The sequence below is a fragment of the Pithys albifrons genome, chromosome 7, assembly GCF_047495875.1.
Source record: "Pithys albifrons albifrons isolate INPA30051 chromosome 7, PitAlb_v1, whole genome shotgun sequence".
NCBI classification, from domain to species: Eukaryota; Metazoa; Chordata; class Aves; order Passeriformes; family Thamnophilidae; genus Pithys; species Pithys albifrons.
In genome coordinates, this window is record NC_092464.1 from 34,908,854 (window position 1) to 34,919,502 (window position 10,649).

Sequence of the window (10,649 nt, forward strand, 5' to 3'; positions counted from 1 at the left end):
TGAAGTCTGATGCTTACTAGAGAGAAATCAAATTAATTCTCAGTGAAAAACAGCTTATTCAAGAAAAATAATTATAAATTAAGAAAAAAATGGCACATTCAGGAGCAACGGAGTATACACTGGAAACAGCAGGCAGAAGCCTAGTGCTTGTTTCTTTTGCATTAAAGTATTGTGCAGCTTGACACAAAATATTTCGGATCACTTCTTTGTGTTTGCATTATATTCTATAACAGGAATGAATGGTAGGTAAGATTGTCTCACCTGAACAGATGTTTCTTCATCTTCTAGCATCATCTCTTTCTCAAATTATTTTTTATTATATGATTTTCTTATTTTACAATATTACATTCCCCAAGAAATGATGAAGTGAAAAAAACCAGTAATTTGACTGGAAGCCACCCGATTATTTTACTGTTCTCATAAAGACTGCAGGTTAGCTATGAAAACATGCCCTCAAGGCCTGAAGAGGAGATATAATAACTACTATAAATTTCACCCCAAAGGTAGGTATCTTTACAGGTAAAGTGTAATGCTACTGCTACAAGTTACAAAATATTTCTGCAGGCTTTCATTTTTGACTCCTGTGTCCATCTGCTGGCATACAAGAGGAGCAATCCCTACCAGAGATAGGGACACAGCCCTGCAATGGGCCTTACCTAAAGCGACTCCAGCAGGCAGAAGGAAAAGGGAAGATTGCTATTGGCTTCACATGAGACCTTCAGTCTTAAAAAGGAAAAATTGTTTTGCAGCATGTTCACACATGTTCATTTTCAGCTCTTTCTCCCTAGAAAATATACCACTCAAGCTTTACACCATTAAAACACTTTATGCCTTCACCTCCATGTATTTAGTAACCTCAAAACAAGAATAAATTCCATGTCACCTGAGTATCAAAAGTCAAGTTTTAGTCAAAGTTTAATGGCAATTCCATTTTCCTCCATACAATTAATACATTCTAGAACTTGTACAATTGGTGCATTTACATTTTATCACAATTTAAATTCAAACACAAAGAGCAAAAGAAAGCAGACTTGTAGGTACAAAATAATCAAAAAACCCGCTCTACTTAAGATTGTACATGGGGAGGAAAAAGTGCTGATGAGAACTTTTAGTCAGAAGCTTTCCTGCAATAGAAGAGCCTTCCTCACCACACTAACTTGCAAACTGAAAACTCAACATCCTTGGAAAATGGATCCTTCCACCTCACTGTGAAATGCATTTTTGATAAGTAACAAAAAATACAGTTCTAGAAACACTGGGAAGAGGATGAACTTTAGATAAGTGTAGCCATAAACATAAAAAGTTGGTTCTCATGAACAGTAATTAGTACTCCTGCTGAGGTAAATACATGTGATTTTTCATTTATTTCACAAGGACACACATTCATACACATTACTGGCAACTAAGCACAAGTCTGTCCTCCGATTTCCAGATACAGATCAGAGCATTCCATGTACCTAGTTGCCACATCACTGCCAGCATGAAAAGCCTTAGGTTAAGATCTACCACCTTTTCAAAACAGCCTGTCTCCGCTCCAAATGTTAAATTACAGATTGAGCAAATTCTAAGAGAGAGTTACAGGATGGTAACCACTTAAATGATGTTCACACTCTTCTGAAGAGTTCAGCTTTAAGCACACAAAATCTGTCATACAGATTTAAGTTTTCCAGGCTTTCCATAAACGCTGATGTGTAGCCCCTCATCTTCATCTTTAGCAAGACACAATGGTTGCATCTTCTTATGCTTGTTTTAGACTACATGCTGTGGTCTCCAATATAGAAACTGTCACCTCTGTCATACTGCACTTTATCCAAGAGGCTGGTGGAAGTTTGGGCAACACAGGAGAGGAGCAAAGCACACATATTAGCAGTAGCGAATGCTATTTTCACATGCGCTTGCAGCCAGCTCGTAATTCAACACCTTTTACTATCAAAGTGATGACACTACAAAACCATTATTTGCATTTCTGAGAAAATACTGAAAGGCAGAACTTTAAGCAAGCTGCATGCATTCTGCCAATGGATTACTGAACTACTCGAGCTTTTTGCTGTGAAATCTGGCCCCTTGACTGCATAATATTAAATAAAAATTGAAGTCACTAAAGGCAACAGATGTCAAAGCTACCACCAGACATGGAATTTCACATCTCTTTCCCCCTCTATATGACATGAATGTTCCAGATGGGTAGTATTTTATATGCAAGATTTTGGTCTGTCTTCTGCAATTATTTTTTATGGAGGAAGTTTTATTTTTCCTGCTAATCCTACCACTTAGCAGCTGTCTCTGCTCCCACAGCAAGTACTGTTCTGTTGCAGGACCCATCCTAATACTTGGGAATCAGTCAAAGTTGATAAAAAGCATCAAAGCTCCCAGTGCTGGCAGCAATGCTACAGAAATACCCCACTAAAATGCTACAGAAATACCCCCCCCAAACACCAGGATTTCTTATGATGAAGCTATATGATGACATGCTCAGTGACAGTCAACCATATGAGTTTGTGCAATTATTGTACAAGCGGATGGTCTTTTTTTTTCTTCCCTTCAAATTCTTCTACCATTTTAAGTGCAATACACTTAAACTCTACTTCCACTGAAGTAAGAGTCTTCAGATTTATCTTTTGTATCTCTTCATATCCACTCTTCCACCTCTTCTAGCCCACAACACGTTCAGACACTCATTTCATCCACATCTATTTCCTCAATGAGTCTCAGAAGAAACAGGATTGCTCACATCAGTCACAGAGCTACACAGGTGCACATGGCATGTCAGTACGTACGAACCAAGCGGACAGTGGCTCATACAAGCAACAACCTCATCTGATTTTAAAATATTTCACTACAAATGCAAAGCATTTGTAATAATAAAAAAATAAAACAAACAAACAAATGGATGTTGTTTTGACCCAAGATGGATCTCTTCTCCAACCAGCCATAGATTTTTCTCCCTTCTCTTCCCAATTTTCTCTCAAGTTTCCCTTTCTCTGCCTTTGTTTGTGTCTCCTGAATGCTTTGCAAGATGCAGAAATATAATTCCTGGCCTTCCCATCCTACTGCCTTTATAGTGAAAGCTCTGTTAGGGTGAGAACAGGAATGATTGAAGACTTGCACTTCTCTCATGATCTCGTCCCAGGAGATTTAACACCTGAAATCCCAGGGTTATTAATCAACAGTGACAAATTTGATTAAGAGATTCAGTTTAAATATTGTCTCTATGGCATCAGAGTAAACTTTGCATTAGCAAGTAAGATGCTACCTGACCTGACACCCTAAAGGATGCAGTTCAACTATAGGTAAATGGAAGGAGAAACAAACGGGGGGATGGAGGGGAGCGGGGGCGGGGAAGAAAAGCATTACTTTTGGACTTCATGGACTTCCATGAGCAACTGAAAACGCACCAGAAGACTTAAACATATTTTCAGAAACACTCCGTAGGACCAGAGGTGCAGGTCCTAACATAATAGCTGAAGACACTACAGGACAGCAGAAATACAATAATGCCACGTTGTCACAGCTAAATACTTGAAGTCAGGGATTGGTGGGTTTGGAGGTTTTGGGTTTTTTTTCACTTTTCTGGATAAGTACTCTGAAGAACTGACTGGATTTAGTCCATTCCATTCAACAGTGTTGAATCTGGCAAATTGTAGTAAATTTGCCTTTCACTACCAGACTGGAAACGTCAAAAAAGTCAACCAAACTACCTGAAAGGGATCAGAGCAGACAAAACCAAGAGGCAGGGAGATAGTGTAGCAAGGCAGACCAAAAACCCCTCTTCTCAGCATACTTGTAGAAAAGGTAACACCACTCCAGGCTGCTTGGACAACATGGTGGTAGCAAAAGCTGGCAGAGGAGCAGTTACAAAGCAGCAGTTTTAAATCAACGTCCATTTCTAGCTGTAAGCCACAGAAGATGTGAATACACTGTTTGGTAGTATTGCTACAGACTACAGAACATGGTCTTGTTGCAGAGGATACCAGTAGGGCCTGCCTTATTAAAGACCCCAGAGCATTACTCCTTAGCTAGCCCAATTCTTTGCAAGCCTTTATAAATGCAAAACTCAGAAAGCAGCTGATATGCTGATTAGGCATGTAGCACCACCTCAGAGTCGAATATTTCATCCAGTGGCCACAACTCTCCCAGGATATATGCACTTATGGTTTTTCAAGTCACTGATAATTTATCAGTTGGGCACTAAGGCATAGGTGAAAAAACCCCCACTGTTCACTTAATTGTTTCACTAGCATATGATTATTCATTAGTATTGAGTAAAGAAAGCAGCTGCAAAATTGCTCAGAAAACAAATATATTCTGTCTCCAGAATGCCACAACAGTTTCACAGAATGTGTAAGGCTGGGAAGAACTACAGTGGATCCTCTGGTCCAATCTCTCAACTTAAGCAGGGTCAACCTAGAACACATGGCACAGAATTGCATCCAGATGGTTCTTGAACATCTCCATTGAGGGAGACTCCACAACCCGTATGGGCAATCTGGTCCCATGCATGGTCATCTGCATAGTGAAGATGTTCTTCCTCATGTTCAGGTGAACTTCCTATGCATCAGTTTCTTCCCATTGTTTCCTATTTCCTGATACTAAGCTGAGCTTTATTGACTAGGCTGAGCAAAAAAAAAAAAAAAGATCAGATCCTTTGATAAATGTTAACTCCCACTTTTTCAGATCCACAATACAGCTCTGAAAAACAACCACATTCCTACCAGTGCTCCACTGATGATGTGAACAATTAACCTATCCCATGAAATGTGGCAGAGCAGCAGCACTGCAGCAGCCAGACTACCTAGAGCCCGTGCCATGCACACATCCCCACTCACAGATGCTTGCAGCATCAAGTTTGTTATCTGCATTGTAACACTGTCTGCCTAGCAAACACCCACTTCAGTTTAAACTAATAATGGAATATAACTCAATCAAGTTTTCTTCATTCCTGCAGCACACACAGAATGCCCAAAGCAATTTATTTTTATATGGCATGTTACTCTTTGCTCTATATGCCAAAAAAATACAGTCAATTTTTAAAGCAACAAATTTCAGTGCACATTTCTAGGCCTGTATGACAGCAAAAACTGGTTGTTGTTTGCATTAGCTTACTGAGAAAGTAATTCCAACGTAAACTCCTGTTCAGACATTTAATTCTTTATTTCCCAGTTGCCTTCCAAAAGGTTAATCACCTTTAGGCTGAGCACTTATCTGGTGAGTTTTCACAGATTCTAAGTCTTCAGGCTGTGCCAGCAGCTCCTCACATACCCCAAACCATAGAGTTGAGCCATCATGGAAAAACTGGGATCCGTACTCAGTGTCACTTGTTCAACTCCCTATTGATTTTCTCAGTGTTTCATACACATAACATAACATTGCTACATCTTGTATTCACAAGCAGGTCAAGTTCAACCTGCTGTCACACGGAGGTGAAACATGAATAATGACGCATAAGCAACCTTATGTCTTTCCCCACCAGTTTGTATTCAAATCAGCTGCATGTGTGATGATGTATGTGCAAAGTCTCAGTTGTGTGTCCTGCAAGTCTTGGCAAATGATATGCTATTAAATGTGAGTGGGTGCAATCCATACTTCATGAGATAAGGCAAAAGTAATGAATATTGGCTATAGAATTAAACACAATTATTAAAAATTACAGTATTTCAGCATAAAGCTGTCTTCTCTGTGGAGAAGTCTCAAAACCGCTGGTTAGGGATCAAACAGCAACACACAGACACGAAGCGAACTGTATCTTTTCTAACACCCTGCGGGCTGTGGCACCTCAGGGCTGATAATCCACTCAGGGGATGCACAAGATGACTTATGAACTTTCATTTTGGGAAAATGTTTCCCCTAAGCTTTTCTGGTGTAATGAGATGCATGGTATAGGAAAAACTATGAATCTGAGATTAAAAAGAACCGCCAGCAATATCACAATGGTATGCCTGCACCATGTCGAGTCATAAATTACAGAGTTTTGTGGTATGTGGTTTTGTTACTTCATACTAGGCATCGTGATAATTAGCAGAACCACACCTTTCATCTCACTGACCTACAACACCACATGAATGCAATGTTAAACTCGCAATTTAAGCTTCAGTAATTTCTTTCAGGTTTTCAGGCAGGCTTAATAAAACTTAATAAACTGAAACGCATGTTAGCCTCATAGTTTTGCAGCAGCACTTGGTTTCCTCATACTTCTAGTGAAACATGTGAGTCTCTGGCCCCTGGGTACTTAAAACTTCTGTATTCCCCCCCCCCCCGGTTTTAAAACTTTGTCTGCTTCAAAGAACTAGCTCGGTCTTTCGACAGTTTAAGCGCTGCCATTTATTAGCAAAGAAAGGCGTGAAGCTCCAGAGGGGCAGCATCAGCCAAGGCAGCACACCTGCCGAAGCCGAGGAGGGAAGGTGCGGTCCGTGCCCGGCTGCGGACGAGATGCTTTGCCGGCCAGACCCCGCGCTGCCGCACGCCCGAGGCCGGGCCGGGCAGGCGGGTCCCGCCGGAGGGGGCAGAGGGAAAGTTTGGCCGGAGCCGACCCCTCCTGCCCCGGGCGCCGCCCGTGTTGCCGAAGGCAGGCCCCGTCGGCCCTGCGCACGCTCCCGCCCGCCGCCCATGAGGCGCCCGCGCCGGGAAGGCACTGACGAGTCATGGCCCCGCCGCGTCCCCGCCCCCCCCCGGCCCTGGCGGGACGGGCGGCGGGGGGGAGCGGGGGCCGGCAGGCGTAGCCGCAGGTGATGCTCCGCCGTGGCACTGCCCGGCCCGGTCCGCCCTGCCCTCCGCGGCCTGGGCTCCGCGGCTCAGGGCAGCGGGTCCCGCCCGGCCCGGCCACCTCCGCCCCTGCCGCGCGGCCCCTGGGGCTGCATCGGCCCCGGGCGCTCCCTCCACGCCCCCCGCGCCGCCGGCCCCGGGCTCCCGCACGCCGGTGCCTCTGGCGAGAGGCGCCTCCCGCGCTGCGGCGGCCGGAGCGCGACCCGTGCTCGCCGCCACACCTAGCAACAGCGCTGACAGGACGCACTGGCGGCGGCGGGAGGAGGAGGAAGCGGAATGGCTGCCGCGGCGGCGGCTCCCTCCCTCCCCGGAGCCCTGACAGCCAGCGCCGGGGCGGAAGCAGCAGGCGGCGTGCTGTGCCCGTCCTCCTCCCTCCTCCTCCACCGCCGCCTCCTCCTCCGGGCTCCTGCGCTCCCTCCTGCCAATGCAAACTAACTCCCCCTGGCCAGGGCCGGCGGGCTGCACGCCTCCCCGCACCCACCCATGCCGCCGCGCCGCACGCCGCCGCCTCCCCGAGGAGCGCTCCACGTCTCCCGCAGGACCCGCTCCGGCCACTCCTCGCCCACCGCCTGCCCGCCCGCCCACCGACCTCCCTTCCCCGGCGGCCGCCGCGCCCCGGCTCCCACTGCACCTTGTGCCCCCCACCCCGCACCGCACCGCCGCCGCACGCGCGGCTCCCGCGCCCCCCGCCCGCCCTGCCCTGCCCTGCCCCGGCCGCGGCCCCGCGGGCACTCACCGATGTGGTTATCCTCGATGTGCTCGATGAGCTCTGCCAGGGTTGGGAAGTGGAGCCCGCAGCCCCCGAACCTGCAGGCGTTGGAGAAGAAGGAGGCGGCGGCGATGCCTGTCATGGTGTTACATCGAGATCCCCCTGCGGTGCCTGCTCTGCCAGGGCCGGCGGCGGCAGGGCGGGGAGAGGCGGGGGCAAGGGGGGAACGGGACGGCGAGAGAGAGATGGGGAGCGAGAGAGAGGGAGGGAGGGAGGTTGGGGGTGGGGAGGAGGAGGTGGCGGCGGCAGCGGCAGCAGCAGCAGCGTCGGGAGCGGCGGAGGGGAGGGACGGGCTGGGTGGGGGGAGATGAGGCAGCCGCAGCTGGGAGGAGGGACCAGCGCGGCTCTGTAACAGCTGTGCTGCCCCGCCGGCGGCCGCCGGCGGCGGGAGGAGCAGGGCACCCGCGCCGCCTCGTTCGGCACCGCGCGGGGCTGGGTGGGAGCACGGATAACTTTCCCCCGCAGCCTATCGAGGATGGTGGCTGGGCTGGGGGCTGCTCCTGCGGCCGGCGAGGTTAGGGGAGATGCTCCGGTGTAGGTGCTGTGGCCGGAAAGGTGGTGCTCGCCCCAAGGGGCTCTCCTGGCCGGCGGGGTTGGCTCCTAACGCGGCTGTCACCTCCACCGTCCCGGAGGGGAACGACAGCCCTGCCGAGGTCACTAAGTTGAGGGGCAGTCGCTCCTTCCCCCAGGGGGGCCGAGGCCGCCAAACCCAATCTTCAGCTGCCCGGCGACGAGCCGCAGGCCCTGGGCACCTGCTCGGGGTACCGGGGTCTCCCCGCCGTCGGATGGGCCACGGCCCTCTTTTCCCCCTGAGATGCCGGTCACGGATTCCCGAATGGATCCTTCCCACCCTCGCCGCCCGCTGAGACAGGTCAGGGATGTGAGGCTGCGGCCCTGGGAGGGGGATGTTAAGCAGAAGTTGCGTACACCTCACTCCCAAATCCTGTTTTGACTTTTTGTCTCCAGAAAGCTATTCAGCAGAGAGGCTGTCTGATTAATTGATTTTAATGAAGGTCTCCCTAGGCTCAAATTCGCAGACAGCTTTATTTAAAATTAAAGGGAAAAAAATTGCTCTTCAGTAAGGCTCTCTGTTTTTCTCCCCCAGTTCTGCTTTATAATATTTTTTCCGTATTTATACAATTCTACAATATTATTAATATTTTTGAGCAAAAGTGTGGCTAAAAAAAGCCTCAGAATCTGCATAAGACTCAGAATTGTACAGACATAAGCGGTTCCACTGATCCCAGTGACGGGTAACAGTCCCAGGCTGTTCTCATCTCTAAGAAATCATGCATGTGCACTAGAGCAAGCCTAGCCTTTGCCTGTCTTGTTACCTGTATTGTAGGTGGGGATGTTCCTAACATTGGTAAGGGAGCCAAAGAACAACAAATCCTAAAAATGTAGTAGAACGGTTAGTGAGTGGAAAGATGAGTATTTGCGCATTTGTTGAAAGCATGAAAAATCTTGGAGATAGTTCCCAGTTTCCTGCATATCAGAGAAACTGCGATCATCATCTGTGCTGAGAAAACAAGCTTTATCTCACAGTTCATTTTAGTAATTTTCTTACATGTTCATTTTAATATTTTTCTAATGTTTTGTCCTTATCCAGTTCTGTTTTTCTTGATGTATGAATCCACTTCTAGTTTACATCAAAGAAAACGAAGCAAGAAGAAAACCTACTTTCCAGAAAAACACCATATAAAGAAGCCTTGTCTTACTTCAACACCCAGAGCTGGAGTTTGTAAATAGAGTTTGCATAGCCATGAGATGTTGAAACGCAAAACTATAACAATATTGTAAATTTCCATCATGGCTAGGCTTCACAAATGGAGATTTTGGGAAGGGCTCTACCCACATGGGTCTATCCTTTAAGCCTGTGCAGTAGACTTTTTTTAGGTGAGGCACAGCATGTGCGGAACTGACCCCACTGTAGATTTTACATGTCAAAAAAAGAATGTTAACACAGATACATAATAGTCCACAGTGTGTTTTCAAGGTTCATGTGACCTCTAGCCTAGAGGGCTCAGGAACTGCTGCTGTTAGGCATTTCATGGAAATGTCTAGTTCTTTTGAATAATACAGAGGTACATCTGTCATTTGGTCCACCTGTTTCAAGCACAGCTACTTCACAGATTGCTATTCTAATTTCTTCACTGCATTTCTGGTGTTAACAAACAAACTTGTTCACTGGGAATTGTCTCAACAAAGGAGGAGTTGTTCCTACTTAGGACCATAATTCTGAAAACTCATGCCACACAAGTTGCTGTCATGAATAATACCACAAAATCAGGTATTTGCAAGTGCCCATGTGATCAAGACATAAAGGAACAAATAGTGAGTGTGGAAGAGGAGTAAAATGCTAAGATAGGCATCTTCCCTAATAAATTGTAGTTTTAAGACTAATTTGTGGAGTCAAACGCATAGGCCTTTTTAAACCTATAGAAGTTTTGGTAAGCATGAATCCTCAACACTGTTAACAAAATTGGGACTGTAGATTCTACATTTTTGTTTTGATTATGAGTAGGAATTGTCTTAGTGTTGATCGCCAGCATAATTCAACAGAAAATTTCTAAGGCAGGAAATCAAACTTAAGCAGAATGAATATCAAAGTAAGGAATTTCATGTGGCTAATCTATGAAGGTCAATAGATGCATGATTTAGTCTGTTATGAAACAAAACTGATGGACATTGCGCTGTTACCAATAACTTTTAATGGCTACTGCCAAAGAGCACTGCTCACCTACAAAGAAATCAAAGCAGGATTGTAGCTGACAAGTAATAAACATCCATTGTTAACCACCAGCTGGTAATAGATAATGTAATGATTGCTTTCTGATGTGTGAACTTGTCCAGTTAGCTGCAGGTCTCTTTTCATTAATCGCTAAATCCTTAGGATTTTTGAGCACCTTTAAGCGAGGGAGAGCACTTAACTCTTGCAATAGTCAAGAAGAGCTGGAAAGTGAGGAGTTATTGGTATCCCATAGGATAAGTATTTAGGTCAGTATCTTTCAATGAAATTACACCTCCTCCTCTACAGAGCCTGGTTTGGTACTTATTCAACTTTGATGGCTTCAGTAGAAGTTAGGAGAGTTGAAGCACTTCATATTTTTTTCCCTATGAT

General features: G+C 46.4%; 1 protein-coding gene across 1 annotated transcript in view; it reads right to left on the reverse strand.

Moving 5' to 3' along the window:
* JAZF1 (JAZF zinc finger 1) overlaps positions 1 to 7,777 on the reverse strand; it is a 186,821-nt gene extending 179,044 nt beyond the window's left edge. Inside the window, exon 1 of the mRNA XM_071560109.1 lies at positions 7,496 to 7,777. Coding sequence (XP_071416210.1) covers positions 7,496 to 7,610 — 115 coding nt within the window. The 5' untranslated portion in view covers positions 7,611 to 7,777. The remainder of the gene's footprint in view (positions 1 to 7,495) is intronic.
* Between the last annotated feature and the right edge of the window lie 2,872 nt (positions 7,778 to 10,649).